Source organism: Arvicanthis niloticus, chromosome 6 (genome assembly GCF_011762505.2).
Source record: "Arvicanthis niloticus isolate mArvNil1 chromosome 6, mArvNil1.pat.X, whole genome shotgun sequence".
NCBI classification, from domain to species: Eukaryota; Metazoa; Chordata; class Mammalia; order Rodentia; family Muridae; genus Arvicanthis; species Arvicanthis niloticus.
In genome coordinates this window covers 43628468-43648081 of record NC_047663.1, presented here as the reverse complement: position 1 = coordinate 43648081, position 19614 = coordinate 43628468, and the positions used below count along the sequence as shown (strand labels likewise).

Below are 19614 nucleotides of genomic sequence, written 5' to 3'. Positions count from 1 at the left end.
ACTATCTAGCCCAATGCTTTGTTTCACATAAAAAAAAAAAAAAAAAAAAAAAAGAGCAAACAAAGCCCAGACAGAAAGGTAGGACTTGCCCAAAACCAGCTGGGGGTGAGTAGATGTATCCTGTACCAACCCTCTCACTCTGGGTTGGAAAATTCGAGTATCAGCATGGGTATTCCTCCCATGTTGTTATCCAAAGTTCATGCCCTTTTTGGAAAGGAAGTAAAGTAGTAGCTGGTTTTGGTATTCTTCCTGGTGAGTCTTTCCATGTAAATATTAGCTTAAGGCAGTCTGTTTGGATACTGGATACTGTTGAAAATCTTAGCGTCATTAAGATTAAGAATGTCTTTTTTGTCAAGCAGTTGTTGTACACACTTTTAATCCTAGCACTTGGGAGGCAGAGGTAGAGGCAGGTGGATCTCTGTTGAGTTTGAGGTCAGCCTTGTCTACAGAGCAAGTCTGAGGACTGCAGGGCTACACAGAGAAACCCTGTCTTTAAAACAAACAAGCAAGCAAGCAAGCAAGCAAGCAAGCAAACAAGTCAGTGTCTCTGTCTCTCTCTCTCTCTCTCTCTCTCTCTCTCTCTCTCTCTCTCTCTCTCTCTCTCGTTTTTTTTCGAGACAGGGTTTCTCTGTGTAGCCCTGGCTGTCCTGGAACTCACTCTGTAGACCAGGCTGGCCTCGAACTCAGAAATCCGCCTGCCTCTGCCTCCCAAGTGCTGGGATTAAAGGCGTGCGCCACCACTGCCCAGCAATTAAATGCTTTTTATTATAAGTTTCCTTGGTCATGGTGCCTCTTCACAGAATCCTGAGTTCAGTTCCCAGTACTGCATAAAAACAGGCATGGTATATGTCTGTTAATTTTAGCACTTGGAAGGTAGAGGTAGGTAGACCAGAAGTTCAACGTCACCCTCAGCTATGTTGAGGCCAGTCTGAGTTACATGAGATCCTACCCTTGAATTCTTTTTTTCTTTTGTTTTGCTTTTTGAGACAGGGTTTCTCTGTATAGCTCTGGCTGTAAACCAGGCTGGCCTCAAACTCAGAAATCCACCTGCCTCTGCCTCCCAAGTGCTAGGATTAAAGGCGTGTGCCACTACTGCCTGGCTGAGATTCTACCCTTGAAAGAGTATCTTATTCCCATGAATTTGGCACTTATACTCAGAGATCAGAATTTTTTAAAAAGATTTATTCATTTATGTACGTTACGCATAAGAGTGTTTGCTCTGAGTGTATATCAGCACACCAGGAGAAAGCACAGAATCTCAGAACAATTACAGACAGTGTGAGCTGCCATGTGAGTGCTGGGAATGGAACTCAAGACCTTTGGAAGAACAGCCAATGTTCCACTGAGGCATCTTCAGTGCCTGGAGATCTGAATTTAATCCTTAGAACCCACATAAAAAGCCGGGCGGTGGTGGCACACGCCTTTAATCCCAGCACTTGGGAGGCAGAGGCAGGTGGATTTCTGAGTTCGAGGCCAGCCTGGTCTACAGAGTGAGTTCCAGGACAGCCAGGGCTATATAGAGAAACCCTGTCTCGAAAAACAAAAACAAACAAACAAAAAAAACAAAAAACAAAAAACAAAAACAACAACAACAAAAAAAACAAAACAAAAAGCCAGATGAGGTACCATCAAAACTGAGGTAGAACTGGATCTAGTAGTTCATGCTTTTAATTCCAGCGCATGGGGGCAGAGGCAGGCGATCTCTATATAGTCTACACAGCAAGTGGTAGCTGGAGCTACAAAACAGTATTTCCCCTTCCTCACCCCCAAGAAAATCCAAACCGACAGCCCTAGGTGGAAAGAGAATCAACTCTGGCAAAGTTACTCTCTGAACCCTAAGTGCATTCACTTGAGTGTCTAGCTAGAGCTAGAACTCTGGCAAAGTTACGGACACACACACACACACACACACACACACACACACACACACAGCCTGGGGATTGAACACGGACACATATTCACTGAGTGCCTGTCACTGAGCCTAATACATGACAGCCCCAGGAGGAGACGACAGGACAGAAGGGATCCAGGAGATTTACAGCCAACCTCTCACTTGGGAGGTTCCACTGGGAAGCTCAGAGGTAGTCTATGGGCAGAGCTGGGCCACACAGCCTTTGAAATCTCCTGAGCAACACTGCCCAACTCGGAGAACAGGCAGAGCTTTCTTGTTTGTGATGCTGGGTCTCACTTCCTGCCATGTGCTGAGAGCACAGCTTCCCACACAGGAAGGAACCCTCTCCCAAAGGGCTGGCAACCAGCAGAAACTGCTTTACAAACAGCAGACAAAAGCCACTACTCATTCAGATGCTCTCCCCAGCTTCCTCCAGTTATTATAAGTCCTTTCTGTCACTGGAACAGAGCCTAACTTCTGGTGGGGGCAGCTCAAAGCTAGAACGCCCAACAGGGCAACTGGAGAGTGGATGACTCCTGAGCCCGGTCGCCATCTACCTTCACTCGCTCCTCTGGCCTCTTCACCACCTTGTCACTGAGAAATTTGGTAGGGATAAAGCCGGTGACACCGTTGTCTAGGCGTGTTTTCACACCAATGGCCTGGCCAGGGCATGATCCACTGTCAAAATGGTTCCAGACCTGAGGAATAGAGAGGAGGACTAATAAGATTCTGGAGCTCATGGGCACAGAAAAGAGCAGCAGGGTGGGTTGGAGAGTGATGGCTCAGTGGTTATGGGTATTTATTGCCTTTACAGAGGATCTGGATTCAATTCCCAGAATCCGCATAGCAGTTACAACCAAACCTAACTACAATATTTCCCCCTTCCCTCCCTCTTGCTCTTGCCCCACTCTCTCTGGCCCCAAAATGCAGTTATAAGTAGTCAATGCCTTCTTCTGACCAAGTACACCACATGGTACACAGAGACATACAGGCAAAGTATTCACATCTAAAATTAAGTGAATATATCTAAAAAAAAAAAAAAAAGAAAAGAAAAGAAAAAATAGCCAAGAAGCAAGGAAGATGACGCGGTGGGGCAAGGTTCCTGCCACAGAGCCTGATGACTTAGCTTGATTCCTGGGATACACACAGGAGGAGGAGAGAACCCACATGGTATCCTCTAACTCCACACACATGATGGCATGAACACACACATAAAGTAAGAAAATTAAAAACCATATAAACCAACAGGAAAGAGTATCCAATCAGCTACCCACCAAGGGAGAATGTGAACATCCAGAGTACCCGGGTTTGATGCTTGGCACTAAAGAACATTAGATGAACTTTTCAGGCTTAACTTTAACTGACTTTCTAACTCCACTGTGGTCCCTTTTGTTCTGTTCTGAGTGTAACAAGCATCTATGCAGGAATTTGCTACAATGGACCTAATAAGTGAAAAACCAGAAAATGCTGGGTGGCTTTAGAAAAGAACATGATAGTTGGGTGAGGTGGTACATGCCTTTAAACTCACTCAGCACTAAGGAGGCAGAGGAAGACAGATCTCTTAAAAGTTCAAGGCCAGCCTGGTCTACATAGTGAGTTCCAGGCCAGCTAAGGCTACATAATACGACCTTGTTTGCAGGATAAAAAAAGACAGGGAGACAGGCACATAATTCCTAGAAGAACAAAGGGAAAATCAGAGCGGGAATAATACAAAAATTGTACAAAGCTGACATGTACTTTCCAGCCAGTGTAAGTAAGGCCACTGTGTGCCCTGTAAGTGAGCGTACATAGCCTCATGGTCTAACTTGCTCTAGTGACAGGTGAAAAGTGGGACAAGAGTTAGAGGTTACAGTGACTGCAGTATAATAAAGGGAACACACAGGAAGGGACTGCATGTTAAGAATCCCCTTCTGCCTTTGTGTCCTTGTTTGGTAAGAACGTGACACTCCCATTTCTCTCTCCTCAGCAGACTTCAGATAAGGAAGCTCACTGCAGTAACACGTAGCACATACCTCACTTAGCTCAGGGAAGTTGTCCTGTTGACAGAAGGGGCACTGCCACAGCCCTGTCTCATCATTTCGGATAGCCTGGTCATAGCTCTCACCCTGTGGGCGCCTGTGAGCAATGCCAGTAACATTACAGATGATGAGCTTCCCTGTAGGAAAGAACGCAGGTTAACAGAACGGAGTGCTGATCCCTACCCACTCCCCACGCTGACACAATGTCCATCTTCTGGCATCTCTGTTGATTTCCCTCTCATCCTGGAGGACAGAAACCTTCCCTGGACTTAATACCAGGGAAATGATGCCTATAAGATGACTCCATGATGTCAAAAGCAAGCTACAAGTAGAATTTCTCTTCTATTTTGGCAGTGTTGGGAACTGAACTCAGGGCCCTGCAAACACTAGGAAGTGCTCCAGCAATGAGCTACCCTGAGTTCTCCTTTTACTCTCCCAAAGGCTGTTCTTAAAATTTATAATCTTCCTGTGTCGCCCTCCGAAGATGGTAACGCATCAACAGATGCCTGCATCAACGGAAGTATAACTTGATCTCAATTTTGACTTCCAGTCTAGGCCCTACATTCTTTTCCAAGAGCTGAACTGGTTAATTTTGTTCACTTGACACAAACTAGAGACACCTGAGAAGAGGAAACTAAAAATCAATCCAATTGGCATGTGGACATTTCTTAGTGGGCATTTTTTTGACTGCTAACTAATGTCGGAGGCTTATCCTGCTGTGGGCAGTGCCACCCGAACAAGTAGTCCTGGGATGTGCAAGAAGGGTGGTCGGACATGAGCCTGAGAGTAACCAGTATGCAGCGTGCATGCCTCGAGCTCCTTTCTTGGCTTCCCTCCATGATGGACTCTAACCTGTTAGATGTAATAAGCCCTTTCCTCCTCTAAAGTTGCTTTTTTGGTCAGTGTTTTATCACAGCAGCAGGAAAGCAAACTAGGACAAAGATCTCTTGGTCTTCCTCACCGGAAGTGTAAACTTGTCTTTTTAAGTCAAGACAGGGCTTCTTTGTGTAGCCTTGGCTGTCCTGGAACTTGCTCTGTAGACCAGCCTGGCCTCAACTCAGAGATTTGCCTACTTCTGCTTCCCCAGTGCTGGGATTAAAGGCTTGTGCCACCACACCCTGTAAATCTATCTTAATTTTAATAGGAGTGACTTTTCAGTTTATATGCGTGCCAGAAATACCCTCAGTCCCTCAACATAGCATTCCCTGAGTATAAACATAGCCTCACAACTTACCAATGTAGAAGGTCTCTGGAGTCTCTTTGGTTAACATATTGAAGATCTCCTCTGTGTTAGGAGAGCGGTAGGCTGTCCGGAGGTCCTTATACCTACAACTGAGCTCTGCTCGGATATCATAAAGTGTGATGTGCTTGTCACCATAGCCCTAAAGAAAAGGTACATCAGGAAAAGCCTTGCAGCCCTCAACCTTATTCACTGGAATTTTTGTGACAGGAGGCAGCAAGCAGTTTTGCATTTGTCTGTGCTTTTCTTTCCTGTCAACATTTACTACAGGAAATTCTCCTTCGCTTATTCCTCTCCCGCCTTCTCCCTCAATGGTGTCTATGTTCTCCAAGTGGCCCCTGAATATGTTATCTTCCTGCTTTAACCTCCTGAGTAGCTGGGATTAGTTATTACAGGTGTGTGTTACTGCTCCTACCTCAATAAAAGAAATTTCAAAGTTACCCACAAGACACTGTTCTGTAAAGTACATGCTTCATGAAACCCCACATATAAAGCTCCACTGTTAGGAGGAGGAATAAGGGCTTCCCTCTGTCCTGCCCTCACTTTAAGGATGTAGTACCCGACACTTTTCCTGGCTCGCTAGTGAGTGGCTAAAAGCTTCCTTCAGAGACCTAGTACAGCACAGGTGAGAAGAGGGGATCAAGGCTCCAGTACGGCAGTATCAGGTCTCTCTAGACATCTGCCACCCAAGTCCCTTCCCACATAGCTGCTTGAGATGAGTTTTGCCTGCCATGGCCTACCTGTCTCTCTAGTTCTTCTGCAAAGGCATCAAGGTCTAAATCCTTCAGTCGCTCCGGGTTTTCCAAGATTTCCTCAAGGGCTCCTGCAGGATTGGCATCCTCAGCAGACTCATCGTATTCCAAGGCATCCACTGCCATCTTCCTGGCCCACTCGTAAGTTTCAGGGTGGACTCGAGAGCCATCAAGAACTTCAATGTATGAGTCAGTGCTGGAGGAAAGGCAGAATTGGAGCAAGATTAAAAACCAGAAGTTTCAATTAACAACCCAAATGTCCACAAATGTGGAACTGGCTGGGCAAACCAGGGCACTCCATATGATGGAATACTACACAGCCATTAAAAAGAATGAAGTAAATTTATGCTTGCTGACATGGGGAGATGGCCATGATATATTGATATGTGAAAAATGCACTGCAAAACACTATGAACCATGTGATCTCATTTTTGAAATAAATGAGTAGTTAGTAAATGCATAGCAAAAATAAAATTTAGAAAATTGTAGTATACATAAAAACTGTTATGGTAGTTTTCTCTGGGGGGCGGAATTATGGGGGACTTCCACTTTCTGTATAATAGTTCTTTCTGTTGAATTTTATATAGTGAACTTACGAGTCATAATATAAAACAAGAAGGGGAAGAAAACCTCTGAAAATTTGCTGGCAGCTGTTTTCCCCCATAAAGCCTTCCCAGGCTGGTCTTGCCCGTGCACTCACATGGGCCTATGTTATTCGTGGAGTGTTACAGCAAAGCTGAGTGGAAAATGAAGTTTTAGAACTTGAAGCCTATTTCCCCACTGACTTCCATTACTGAATGAGGAGCTATGTGCCCGTGGAAAAGATCCTCCAAAGACTGAGTTGATAACTTCTGGAGAGGAAGAGGTCAATAGTGAAGTCTCAGTACCACCATCCTAAAACAGAACAATCTCTCCCCGTCCTGAACCTCTTCACACCCATGCTCATTTCCCATGGCCCCTTGCTGTTCCCAACCTCATCTGGCTGTGACAAACCCTGAGCACACGCTCTGCTTTGCTCTGCTTTCTCCTTGAAGACGATGCTGGTGTCTGTGTCCCTCTCACATGTAAACGTCTCTCACTGATCTTTTCCATAGGGCAGGGGCAGCTTCTTAACTTTTCTTTAAAACATTTTCTAATTTCAATGGCCTGGGGCCCTTTCAAAGGCCTAATTCCCTGAAGCCCCAAATTAATGCCCAAGGAATTGCTCCTGTCCTGTCTAAGCAGAGGGTATCACCTGTCCCCCAGAGAGGCAGTGTCGATCTTGAGAAAGCCAGCACAATTCATGAAGACTTTGGGACCCATATGACACATGGTGACCAGCTGAGTCCGGCTCTCGAGTCGAGTGTTGTTCTGTTTCAAGATCTAGGGAAGAGGGCTAGATGTGAGTAGGGCAGTAATTGAGCCCTGCCTCCCTAGACTGCTTTCTGGCTTCTGTTAGACACTCTATGCCACAAACTCTGTCAGACTTAGTATCTGGGACACCACCATGTTATCACCCAATAATGCCTTTAATGGGCTACACCTTACCTATCAGACTAGGAATAGCTGGGGGTAGTGCACACCCGTGTAATGCTAGCATGTCAAAGAGTGAGAGAGAATAGGAGGAGTTCAAGGTCCACTTTAGCTACCTAGTAAGCTTGAGGCCACCCACAGCTACAAGCAACTACCTCAAGAAACAAAAACAAGCCCAGGCAGTGGTGGCACATGCCTTTAATCCAAGCACTTGGGAGGGTCAGTTTGAGCTCATCTTGGTCTACAGAGTAAGTTCCAGGACAGCCAGGGCTCAGAGAAACCCTGCCTCAGAAAAACTAACCAACTAACCAAAACCTCCAACCAAATCAAACCAAACCAAAAGACATGTAACTATGTAAGGCTTGAAAACGTGTCAGCGCATGTAGAGTAAGCATCATTCTGACTGGAAGAAGCTCAGCTCTTCTGGTTTTCCCAGCATAGCTTACAGTCATTACAGTATGTACAGCACAGTAGAGTAGGGTAGGGTTCAGGCCCCGGGGCCAGAGGTTGGACTTTGACACTCAATGGGTAATTGAATTACTGAGTAATTCTCAACAACCTACTTTACCTCTCTGATCTGTCAATCATACCAGCAAAAATTCTTCATACTTAATAAAATGATTATTTTTATACAACACAAGCCTACCTTCAGCAGGTGGGTCCCTTTTCGAGGTCCCAGGCCACAGACATACTGGATCAAGGCCTGGCTGTAAGGATGGGCGATGGCACGGTTGACATCAACTCCGACCTCATTGACCCGATTGATGAATTCACAGTATAAGGCGTTGAGCAGCTCCTCTTTCACAACATGCTCCTACAAACACAGCAGCATGTAAGGTTGCTGAGGTTGCTGTGCCTTCTTACCCACACCTGGCCTACTTGACAATCCTACTCACCTGCAAGGGATGAAACTTGAGACACAGGATGTCTTCATCAGAGCTGCACACCTGGGCAAATTCTATCAGAGGGTCTTGGATGCGCCGGGCTAGAGAGACAGCTTGTCTCAAAACTGGTGGATAATCCCGGAACTCTGCCTAGAACCAAAGGAAGGTCACAGAACCTTAGGGTGTTCTCAGTGACCAGGAAGAGAAATTCATACCCTGGCCGGAAGCCACTTTCATATCTTCGTTGGGCCCTTCCTTTCCTAGAATCACTTTAATCTCTGCAGTTGCCAATCTGAACTACGTCTGGTAGCCCAGGAAATGTGTGCGTAGGTAAACTAACAGGCATAGTCCTAACCCTGACAACCTCTATTTCCTGTCGAATCTCTGTGAAGTCTAGAGAAGTTCCCAGAGCCATCCTTGAGGTGGGGAATCAGCATTACCTCTGATTTCTTGCTGTTCATATACAGAATGGCCAACTCATTGTCAACCAGCTCCACCCCAATAGAAGAAAGCTGTTGGCCTTGGTCCAGCTCATGCACTATGCGCTTCACATCCTCAATCAACATCTGGGCATCCCTAGAAGGATAAGGAATACTGACTGGTTAAAGGATGTATTTCCTCAGGAATGGATAGTGTCTTGACTGACACATGGGTGGGGAGGAAAGAGCTTTCTTTAAAGGCAAAGAGAAACCACATCTCCAAAGAAACCCCTGGGGATATCAACACCACTCCCAGACACATATACCCAATTCAGCAATAAGAGATGAGTGACTGGACCAGAGCCTTCCCAGAACCTCATGTTCCTCCTTACCTGTTTTCTCCTGCGACAGTAACCACATGAGGCTTCTTATTTACAAGAAACTTCTTTAGGGTTTCAATATCTTGAGCCTGAATTAAAAGAAAATTGTAGCTGAACAGCTTTGAGCATGGAAAGTTTTCTGGGTGGTTGTATATCCTTAATCCCAGCATTTGGGAGGCAGAGGCAAGTAAATTTCTATGAGTTCAAGGCCAGCCTGGCCTACAAAGGGAGTTCCAGGGATATAACACAGAGAAACCCAATCTCAGGAAAAACAAAAGAACAACTCCTCCTAAAAAAACAAGAACATAAACCATAGTTGTTAGTTAATTTTCTTTCTTTTTTTTTTTTGAGACAGGGTTTCTCTGTGTAGCCCTGGCTGTCCTCGAACTCAGAAATGCACCTGCCTCTGCCTCCCAAGTGCTGGGACTAAAGACGTGCACCACCACTGTCCGATAACTTTGTTATTTTTTAGAATGAGGTTCTTAGAAAATTTTAAGATATCATTATGATAAAGAAAGTTTAAAAAAAAAAAAAAGAAATTCAGAAACATTCAAATTCATCCTTCTTTAGAAAAAAGGGGTGAAGAAGGGCAAAAGCAGGGAGACGTTGGCTTAATTCCCCAGTGGCTCTCAGCTCATGGGACAGTGTGACCCAGATGCTGGTAAGTAAGAACAGAAGCGGCCAAGACAGATCCAGAAGGACATAAAGCCTAAGTGCTGGCTGGACACCAGAAACAAACCATACCCAGTAACCGAGTGTCATCTACTACCCGGAGAATTAAGACAGACTCCCAGAGATGAGATACTTTTAAAATATTACAATGGGGATCAGAGCTGGCCTTTAAATCCAGCACTTGGGAGGCAGAGGCAGGTAGATCTCTGTGAGTTCAAGGCCAGCCAAGGCTACACAATAAAATCCTGTCTCAAAAAACAAAACAACAACAACAAAAAAATGGGAATCAAAGTATCAGTAGATAAACTGTGTGTTTATTTAAATTATTGTTTTTTATGTTTTAAGGGAACTTGCCAGCTGGGTGGTGGTGCATGCATTCAATCCCAGCAATGGCAGCCGAGGAGGGCAGAAGAAGATAGATCTCTTAGTTCAAAGCCAGCCTGGTCTACATCTGATACTATTTCCTAAGGTTCTCACATTCTTCTGGCTTATACTTAATGTGTGATGAACTTCATTATGTGAGGTTCCGTTGTTGTTTTGCTTACACTACAACACTTAATCTCACTGACTGCAGAGCACATTCTAGGTACACATGGGTGATCCATGAGACTTACCTTCTTTTCCCGCTCCTCTTCTCTCCATGCAGTTCGCCGTTTGGTAAAATGGGGCAGACGGAGGAAATCAGTCACTTCTCCTTCACCATTGACTAGGGCACAGAACACAGGGTGATCTCTGCCAGGCAGCCATGGAAAGAACAGTGCAATAGTTAGCAATTGAATCATGAATGGTAAGAAGAAAACCTGAAAGACGAAAGAGGCGGTGCAGGGCAGGCAGGTACCTGGCAGAGGAGAAAGCAATGCCTAGGACTCGGATGCCCTTCCCCTGGTTCTCATCCATAAAGTCGTCATCCTCCTCCACCTGCTGATCTGGTCGGTAGGGCGCCACTCTCAACCAGTTATAGAGCTTTCGGCTACAGGCCTAAAGGAAAGATGCAGCAGACACTATGGTCACCAGGGGCTGCAAGTGTGCATGGGCATGTACTTATGGGAGCACGTGTTCCTAGCTTCTTGGCAGGCTTACAAGTAGCTCTACAAAGAATGAAAGCTAGGGTATGGCAGCATAAGCACTCAGGAGGATCACAAGGCCGGCCTTGTGAAACACATCATATAGAGTTATGATGTGTGTATGGAAACAGACAGACTGTCTCAGCAGGTAAAGGCACCCAAACTGTCAGTCCTGAAAACCTGAGTTCAATCCGTGGGACCCACAGAGTGGAAGGGGAGAATCAACTTCCCAAAGGTAACCTCGACTTCTACATGTTTCTGCATATACCTATACACATTAATAAATAAATGTAACGGGAAAAAATGAGTTTAGGGCTAGGATTGTATGCTCAGTGGTAGAATACTTGCCTACTTGTGCAAGGCCTTGGGTTAAATACCTGGTGCCACCCCAGAGAGGACAGAGGCAGGAGCTTGTGGCCCTCACCTTTACAACACTCTCCCTGGCCTCAGCCAGCAGCTTGTTTTTAAGTTCTTTGGCCATTTGCACGTAGAGGAACTGCTGCAGAGCTCGCTCAATGGCCATAGTGCGCTGCCGGTTCCATTCCTGTACTTGGTGGCTGAATTCATCCCGGTAGTAAAACTGCTTGATTTCCTCAAAATATGTCTGGTCATTGCCATACCTGAAGAAAGACACAAAGCTCTGGTTCTGATAGAGAAAACACAACACTCAGACATGCACGAGTGAACCAATGACAAGTTCACCTAACTCAGAAATGGTGGTTTACGTGTCTGAGAAGCTGCCTTCCCTCCTCCTACCTCCTCTAGCCCAAGGCTCAACTTACCCTTCCACCCCCTTCATATCAATGCTGATGTCAATGGTGAGCAGACCTTCATCTTCAGCTAGGCCTATCTTGAGGAACTGGTCGTCTCTTAGCTCTTTAACAGGCTTGTTCTTTAAGTACTTAAAAGAATAAGCATAGTGGGCCTCATCCACATCCTAAACACATGAGGAGGGAATCATTAGCAGGTGGGCAGTGCTTGGCTGGGGAAGGAAAGACTGCATTTGAGTTCCATGTAGATGCGGTTTAGTGTGGTCACATCTAGAACAGCCACCTTTCCCCAACTTACCTTTCTACCTTTCTTGGTTGGGGTTATGTTTAGCTTGGCTCTCTCCTGAAAGGTTTGTCTCAGCACCTGTCTGACAAGAGGCTCCCGGGCAATCTGCAGTGCAACCATGTATCGGGCACCTTCAAGCACAGCTTCTGGTGTAGGGAACTGGCTGTGGGGACAACAGTGGAGCTGCAGGATGAGGGTGTCTCAGTGTCTAGGTCACCCTTCCTGCTGGTCCACTGCCACATGCCTACCTGCAAACGTAATCTTTGGCCAGCTCCAAAGGCTCTGCAGGGAACTGTTCTGTCTCATGCCGTTGGTAACTGTCACGGAGGTTCTCCCCAAACTGCTCAGGTGTGAGGCCAAACTTTTTGGCCAGGCCATCTACAGCAAACAGAAGAGTGACAGGTGAGGCTGTAGCCAGCCAGCAGAATGCTCAGTGGTCATAGGTCATAGTGGTCAGCTGTCTTGGGAATTAGAGTTTTGAGGGAACGAGACAATTAGCAGGCAGGATAGGTCACCAAAGAACAACAAATAAAACCTGACTTTAATCACCTGGAAGACTTTTAACTACTTTAGAAATTCAAGAGCTATTGGATAATCATAGGGAAGGGGATATATAAAGATGGTTGGGGAACAAGTGTTCATGGAGACCTGGGTATGTATCTAAGACATTCTTTCCTGTTCCTGTCCACTAGGGGATTACTGAAACTGTTTCCTTATTTAATGCCTAGGTGACAAAGAAGATGGTTTTTACCTAGCCCGGCACTCTGGCAGATGGTGTACATGTCTCGACGGGAGGCTTGCTTGAGCTCTGGTCCCCTCTGCTCCTCATCTTCAGCCTCCTCACCTTCACCTGGGAACAAAATTTGAGGGGAGTCAGCTCTTATTTCTGAGTGCTTCCAAGGATCTGAGAAAGCCCCAGGGACACCCACCCCAGCCAGCAAGACTGGAGCTCTCCCTCTTAACACTCGCCTTCTTCATCGCCGTCCTCCTTTATGCGTTTCAGCTTCTTCCGGCTAGCCTTGGCAGCATTCTGCATCTTGGGGATGTCACGGCCATAGTAAAGTAAGAAATGGTTGTAGACATCTTTCAGTTCATCCATTGACTGCACATCTTTGAGCCTGAAGGGGAAAGATGCAACGTCCTGTTACTGGGGGAGCTTTGCTGTAAGGTGTCCAGTTCCCAGGAAGCAAGAGGACGAGAAACAAAGTCATACAACAGTCCCCAGCTACAGCTCAAGCACAGCTAAGGTATCTTAAAGAAATGCATCGTGTTGGGGGCAGTAGTGCATGACTGAGTATTTAGAGACTGAAACTAGAGGCTTGCTTTAAATCTGAGGTCAGTCTGGGACATTCAGCAACATCTTGCTTCAAAAACAAACAAGAAGGATGGGTGAAGTATCCCAGAACTTGAGAGCTGGGAGTATTAGCTGCCTGAGGCCAGACTGCATTATATGAGATCTGTAACAATATGTACACACTTACAAAAAATTTGGACACAAACTTACACAAACCGAAATGATCAGTGGTAATTATTAGAAGTGAATGTATAAAGGCCAGGTATGGCAGCATACACCTATAATCTCAGCACTAGAAAGACAGACTAACTAGATTATAAGTCTGAGGTCAGTCTGGGCTGCAGTAAGACTTTGTCTCAAGAGAAAGAAGTGGTATAAAGAAGAGGCAGACACAACTTGTGCTTAGTGAAGTTCCAAGTCCTTGAAAGTTCTTCTCAGCTTGTAAGTACTACCCCCAAACCATCTGTTGCCCTCCAATGCCACATTACTCAGGCTCCCAAATTACTTTCTGATTATAAAGCAGTGTTTCTTATGCAACTTTCTCTACATGGGATAAATGCACATATCACCTGATCCGAATACCCGGTACAGGGACTGGTGAGATGGCTCAGAGGGAAAGCACTTGCCACTGTATTGCCTGATACTTCTCCTATTTGCTTTTTTTTTTATTAGTTTTTGAGACAGACATCATGTTGCCCAATTTTGGTGCTTGGATTATAGGTATGTGACACCATACCTAACTTGAATTTCTGATCCCTTTAACAATTTAATTTTGGTAAAGGAATCAATTTGTTTTTTATCTACTAATATGGAAAACCAAAATGAATGTCAGGTCATCCCCCCATAGAGCTGAATATAGCTCAGGCTAACCTTGAACTCATGATCTTGCCAGCTCTATTGACCTCTCCAATCTGGGATTACAGAAGTGGAGCACCATTCAGCTACCAAGTTCACTTTTAGCTGGGCGCAGTGCATAATGCATAAACCTTTAGTCCCAGCGTTTGGAAGGCAGAGGCAGGAGGATATCTGAGTTCAAGGCCAGCCTGATCTACAGAGTGAGTTCTGAGACAGACAGAGCTACATAGGAAACCCTGTCTTGAAAAAACAAACACAAAGAAGAAAGTTTTTGACGTATTGACAATTTGGATTCTAAAGGCTGGGGCCCCATGCTGCAAATTCTGCAAAGTAACAGTGCTCCTGAGGACCTGCCTTCAGACTGGAGGCTCCCTGTAACAAAGTAAGCCCTGTAATCCTACCTCTCCATGTCTGTAGTATCTAAAGCCCGGATGCCATCAGCAAGAGGTTTGTCAGGGTCAGCAGAGATCTGCTCATACTGATAAGCCTGCATCTTCTCAAACAGCCGTGTTAGGTTCTCTTTGCGGATTCTCAGCTGAGTCCACTAGGGCAGAGGAAGGCAGGAGTGAGGACTGGAGTTAAGCCCTGGAGACTCAAGTCTGCTGTTCCCCTTAGCAAAATCCCAATCAGGGAAGCTGGCAGTCCTGGAGGTCAGAGCTGCAGTAGCACCCTGATTTTGGTTTTCCTCTACCCCGTTCTCAGCTCCTCCTCGTGGGCCTTTGTCCATGTTACCTTCTCATCCCACTGCCACACCCTCCACAGGTCATTGATGTGCAACTCAGGTTCCACGTATTCTTTTCGGTAGAAGGCAATAAAAGGCACCTACGGTAGCAAGGATATGACTGTCATCCAGAAGAAAGATCTGCAAGTACCTTTTCTGCTGGAAGATAATGATTTCCTAGTCTAAAAGCTCCATAAAATTCAAATTAGGAAAAAGACCTCTCTAACTGGCCTATGAAGGGTTCTCCCTAGTGGAGGAGGTGAATTGCCAACAGGGTATCTTGTCCCCTAGACACTAGCAAGATCACTAGTGCCTCTTGCTAGTCACACCATCCACTCCTGAGCTGAGGGACTCTTAAGAATGAGGAAGGGGTTTACCACTTGACTTGTAGCTACCACTTGCCTCATTCTCTAAATTCTAATGAGTTTCTAACTACTGGGCTACCAGAGCTCAAGGAGTTACCTCAAAATGCTGATTCCGCATGAAGCCCAGGGCCTCTTTAATCTTCTGAACTGTGCTGGGCCCTTTCCGACTGAAGCTACTAGTTGGCTGCCCACGGTCTAGGTAATCACAGCTGTCCTACAGTAAGAAGCAAAGCAAAACACAAACAGTAAGTCATGTTACTCTCTGTCTTACCACACAGAGCTTCATAAGAGACATTTTCCTTATATATACACACATATACAATACTCTTTCCAGGTATAAAGAAGCATCAAACAGGAAAGGAACAGCTTCTCATTTTCATGAACTGGCTTCTGGTATGCATTACAATTCTTTTTGACATTTATTTACGTGTACAAATGCTTTGCCTGCACGTATACCTGTGTACCAGGTGAGTGCCTGGTGCCCATAGTCATCAGAAGAGGGAGTAAGATCCTTAGAACTACAGTTACAGGTAGTTGTGAACCAGCATGTGGATGCTGGGAACCAAACCCTGGTTCTCTGCAAGGGCTACAAGGCTCCTAAGCACCTAGCTGGCTTTCCAGCTTCCCAAATTCAGACTGTTGAGTACCTGGAGGGAGATGGCTGGTGTTGGGCTCCTAACCACCTAGCTGGCTTTCCAGCTTCCCAAGCTCAGACTGCTGAGTACCTGGAGGGAGATGGCTGGTGTTGCAAAGGCATTCCTATAGATCCAGTCAGCTTCTTCTTCTAGCTCATCATCTTCAGCGGCCTTGACTGGGATGGAGCGGAGCTGTAGTATGTAAGAGAGTGAAACATCTTTATGCTATATTCTGCTTAGGAAAAAACATATACCATTTCCAGACAGAAGCATGTGGTCCTCAGGTATACATTTCTAGTGCCATGAAATTCGCATTTTTCAGATCTGCTAAGAATCCCATTTCAGGGCTAAGGGTGTATCTTGGCTGGCATTGACTAGCCAACCAAGGTTTCATAAAACCTCAGCACCACAAAACCTGGCATGATGGTGTTTGCCTGTAATCCCAGCAACTCAAGAGAAGACCAGGAATTTAAGGTCATCCTTGGCTACTTAATGAGTTTAAGGTCACACTGGGTTATATGAGAGTCTGTCTCAAAAACAAACAAAAACAATTTAAAATATACACAGCAAAACAAAAGAATGCCATTTCAAAGTTAGGTCTGTAATCCTAGCCACTAAGGAGGGTGAGAAAGAAGGACCCCAAGTTTAAGACCTGCTTGGGCTACAGTCAGCTGAAGGCCGGCCTAAGTTAGTGAGTGTTTCAAAATAAAAAGCACAGAGAAAACTCACTCAAAAGTAGCACTCTTACCCATCTATGAGGCCCTAGTTTTAAGTCTCAGTACTGCCAGAATCAACAGACTCCCTGGACCTGAGTCATATGGGTTTCAAAGTCCATAATGGATACTACTCATTGTTTCTTACCTGGAACCTCTCAGGCAAGTCAGTGGCTCGGATTTCATTGTCCTGGTCTGTGAGATGGCTGCTCTCCAGTTCACTTGGCTCATACATTTCAAAGATGCTTCTGCGACTCACACGTTTCTTGGTGGTCTTCTTGGGGCGTACTCGGATCTCACCTTCAGCCTCGTCATCCTCATACTCATAGTCTTCCTCCAGTTCTTCATCGTATTCATTGTATTTCTCAAACTCATCATAGTCAAAGTCCACACCAAAGATCTCCTGGGCTTCTTGCAGGGCTCTACATGTGAGAGTAAGAGGCAGTGGGCTCAGGGTGGAGAGGACAAATGCAGCCCCTGCCCAGAAAATTTGCAAAAAAAAAAAAAAGTCAGGTGGAAAATCATGCTCAATATGAAATAAATAGGTGCTTGGAGGTTTCAAGGCAAAGTACTATCAGAAGATAAAAAGCCTATCTTTGACACCTGCCAGGGACAGGAACCAACATCACAGATAGTTGGGTCTTGTCTCTGCTTGATGACCCATCTTCTGTCAAGACACTAGTACAGTTCCTTAGAATAAACCCTTTCAGACTCTGAAGTGCTAATGCAGGTTAGCAGACCATCTACCAATGAGTCCAATAGGCAGCGGAGGGCTGCTGGACTCACTCACATCAGAGTGCACAGTGACTGCAGGAGGAGTTAGGTCACTGCCTAGCAGTGGTGATTTGAGGCACAGAACAAAACAGATCAGAGTTAGGGATATTCTAATTTTGGCACACGCCCATTCAATGTCTTTATCACCACATGGCATCAGGGTGCACTTACGCATCTGTATATCCAGGAAGCTTTTTTCGCCATTTGGGTTTTTTCAGAGGCTGTCCATCATCATCCACAATGAAATCGTCAATATCTGGGTGGACAAGAAATAGGTTAGTGCTCAGTTGGTGGATAAACCTGGCTCCTGCTGAGGAGAAAATTAGGGAGTCATTTAAAAGGACCTCCCTGTTAAGGACCAGGAAATCTCAACACCCACTCAATGTTGGTTGGCTTCCCCGACCAACAATCGCCATGTACCTGACTCTTCATCATCTTCCTCCTCCTCGTCTGGAGGAGCCATGGGGGCCTCTACAGCCTCCTGCCCTTCTTCCCCTTCTTCATCTTGGAAGATTTCCCCCGCAATGGCCTCCTTCTCATGTTCTTCCTTGCCATATTCCTCTTCATCATCTTCATCATCGTCAGACATTTTTTTGACACGTCGGTATTTTTGCTAGTATTGAGTAAAATATGCCTCTTTAGGATGGGTTTGTACATGTCTACTCTCCAGGCTCACTTCTATATTCCCACCACAACTGCATTTATCAAGTGAGATGGGAAAGAACACACTGAGTGATGTTTAGCCTCAAGGCCCAGCCTGCAAACTGGCAAATCTTTTTCTAATACACTTTAGATCCGGGTCCCAAAGCATTATGCTACTGGGCATCTTTCTTTTTCCTGGTGACCCCAAACTACTCAGGAAAAAGGATAAAGAAAGCACTTACTCCTCGTTTGACTTTAACACCCAAATTCTCCTCAATGAGGTCAAAATCATCATCTTCCAGGCGGTCATCAAAAGACGCTACAGAGAACAAGGTGTGCCCACAATGAGACCAGGCTCTTCTCCACTGCCACGCTCCACCCCCCCAGCCTCAGCTGACATGGGACTCACTGCGTTTTCTCTTCTTGTGGCCAACATCGTCTTCTGAGTCACCAGAGTCACTGCCTTCATCCTCCTCTCCTTCCTCTTCATCATCATCATCATTGATGAAGTCTTTTAGGTTGCCTCGCTCATCCTGGTCATCTAGATTCTCCTCTTCTTCCTCCTCATCTGAAATCATGTGGATTTGAGGCATGGAGATTGGGAAAAGAGGGTGGGTGCAGACTACCCACTTACTTTAATTATCCACCTGCCCTGAACCCAGTGACTAGGTGGCATGCTAATTCCCTGCCTCCTGTAATAGCAAAATGCAGGACTTGGAGCAGCAGCACCTGCAAAGGCAGGCTTCTTCCCCCTTCCCATCTGTCTTTAGAGAGATGATCTCCCCAGTCACCTGGCTTCCTTACTACCCACTGGTAACCTATTTTCCTCCAAGTACAGACTCAGCACCTGCACTCCTTCTTGCTTCCTTTGGCTGAAAGTTATTACAACCCCCCCTTCCCCTTTAATGTTATTATACAATTCTACTCGTTGATGAACCTAAAGGTTATAAAACGGGATACATAAACATTCACAGAGTTAAGAGCAGGTAGCACTACCTACAGATTTATTTATCAGATCACTGTCTGTAAACTCACAATAGCATAAACAATAGCTGCATCTTAGTCTTCCTAGGTTTCTAAGTACTGTGTCTGGGATACAGCAGAGCAATGTACTGTGTTTCTAAGAATGACTGAACGTTCTCAAGCTGGTACCTCATGTGTGAGAACTTCTGTGCTCAGCCTGAGCCTTTCATCAGCAAGAATCCAACTATCCAAAGCTTAGGAATAGTGGGGAGAAGCTTGAGGCTGGGGCCTCCTCACCATCATCCTCCTCTTCCACAAACTTCTTGGTGACTCTAGGTACCACCTCGCCTTCATGATTGTATTCTTCTTCTGACTCTTCGGCCTCACTTTCCACAAAGTCAGACATTGTTGCTGCTTCTCACAGCCTCCTGAAAACTACAGAAGGAAAGGAAGGGGGAGGGGCATAAAAATAAGACACAAGAGCCAGGTTTTAGTGACACATACCTTTAATCCCAGCACTCAGGAGGCAGAGGCAGGTGGATCTTTATGAGTTCAAGTCCAGCCTGGTCTAAAGAATGAATTTCAGGAAAGCCAGAGCCAAATAGTAAGACCCTGTCTCACAACAAAGACACATAGTTTTAAAGAAGGCTCTTAAATCTTCCCACAAAATCCTTGTAGCTATATACCACAGCTCTGCCTACTCCATCTTACTGCTCAGTAAGAATCAGGAGGCTCACCCTGGTAGTGTGGCCCAATGGTAAGGG

The 19614-nt window shown here is 45.6% G+C and overlaps 1 protein-coding gene across 2 annotated transcripts in view; it reads right to left on the bottom strand.

Moving 5' to 3' along the window:
- The window catches only part of Supt6h (SPT6 homolog, histone chaperone and transcription elongation factor), a 36177-nt gene that overhangs the window by 6070 nt on the left and 10493 nt on the right, over positions 1-19614 (bottom strand). Inside the window, exons 2-28 of one of the 2 annotated variants that reach the window (XM_076936225.1) lie at positions 19148-19285; positions 18297-18455; positions 18130-18206; positions 17666-17858; positions 17417-17501; positions 16620-16893; positions 15849-15950; positions 15221-15337; positions 14770-14859; positions 14439-14581; positions 12852-13006; positions 12640-12732; positions 12137-12266; positions 11901-12051; positions 11615-11769; positions 11257-11452; positions 10607-10746; positions 10383-10500; positions 9109-9185; positions 8738-8873; positions 8310-8447; positions 8060-8227; positions 7136-7263; positions 5890-6097; positions 5144-5291; positions 3904-4046; positions 2449-2589 (exon numbers count right to left, since the gene is read on the bottom strand). In XM_076936225.1, the coding sequence (XP_076792340.1) occupies positions 2449-2589; positions 3904-4046; positions 5144-5291; positions 5890-6097; positions 7136-7263; positions 8060-8227; positions 8310-8447; positions 8738-8873; positions 9109-9185; positions 10383-10500; positions 10607-10746; positions 11257-11452; positions 11615-11769; positions 11901-12051; positions 12137-12266; positions 12640-12732; positions 12852-13006; positions 14439-14581; positions 14770-14859; positions 15221-15337; positions 15849-15950; positions 16620-16893; positions 17417-17501; positions 17666-17858; positions 18130-18206; positions 18297-18455; positions 19148-19256 (3774 nt within the window). In that variant the 5' untranslated portion in view covers positions 19257-19285. Of the gene's footprint in view, positions 1-2448; positions 2590-3903; positions 4047-5143; positions 5292-5889; positions 6098-7135; positions 7264-8059; positions 8228-8309; positions 8448-8737; positions 8874-9108; positions 9186-10382; positions 10501-10606; positions 10747-11256; positions 11453-11614; positions 11770-11900; positions 12052-12136; positions 12267-12639; positions 12739-12851; positions 13007-14438; positions 14582-14769; positions 14860-15220; positions 15338-15848; positions 15951-16619; positions 16894-17416; positions 17502-17665; positions 17859-18129; positions 18207-18296; positions 18456-19147; positions 19286-19614 lie in introns of both variants that reach the window. The other variant, XM_034507271.2, reaches the window with a different exon arrangement.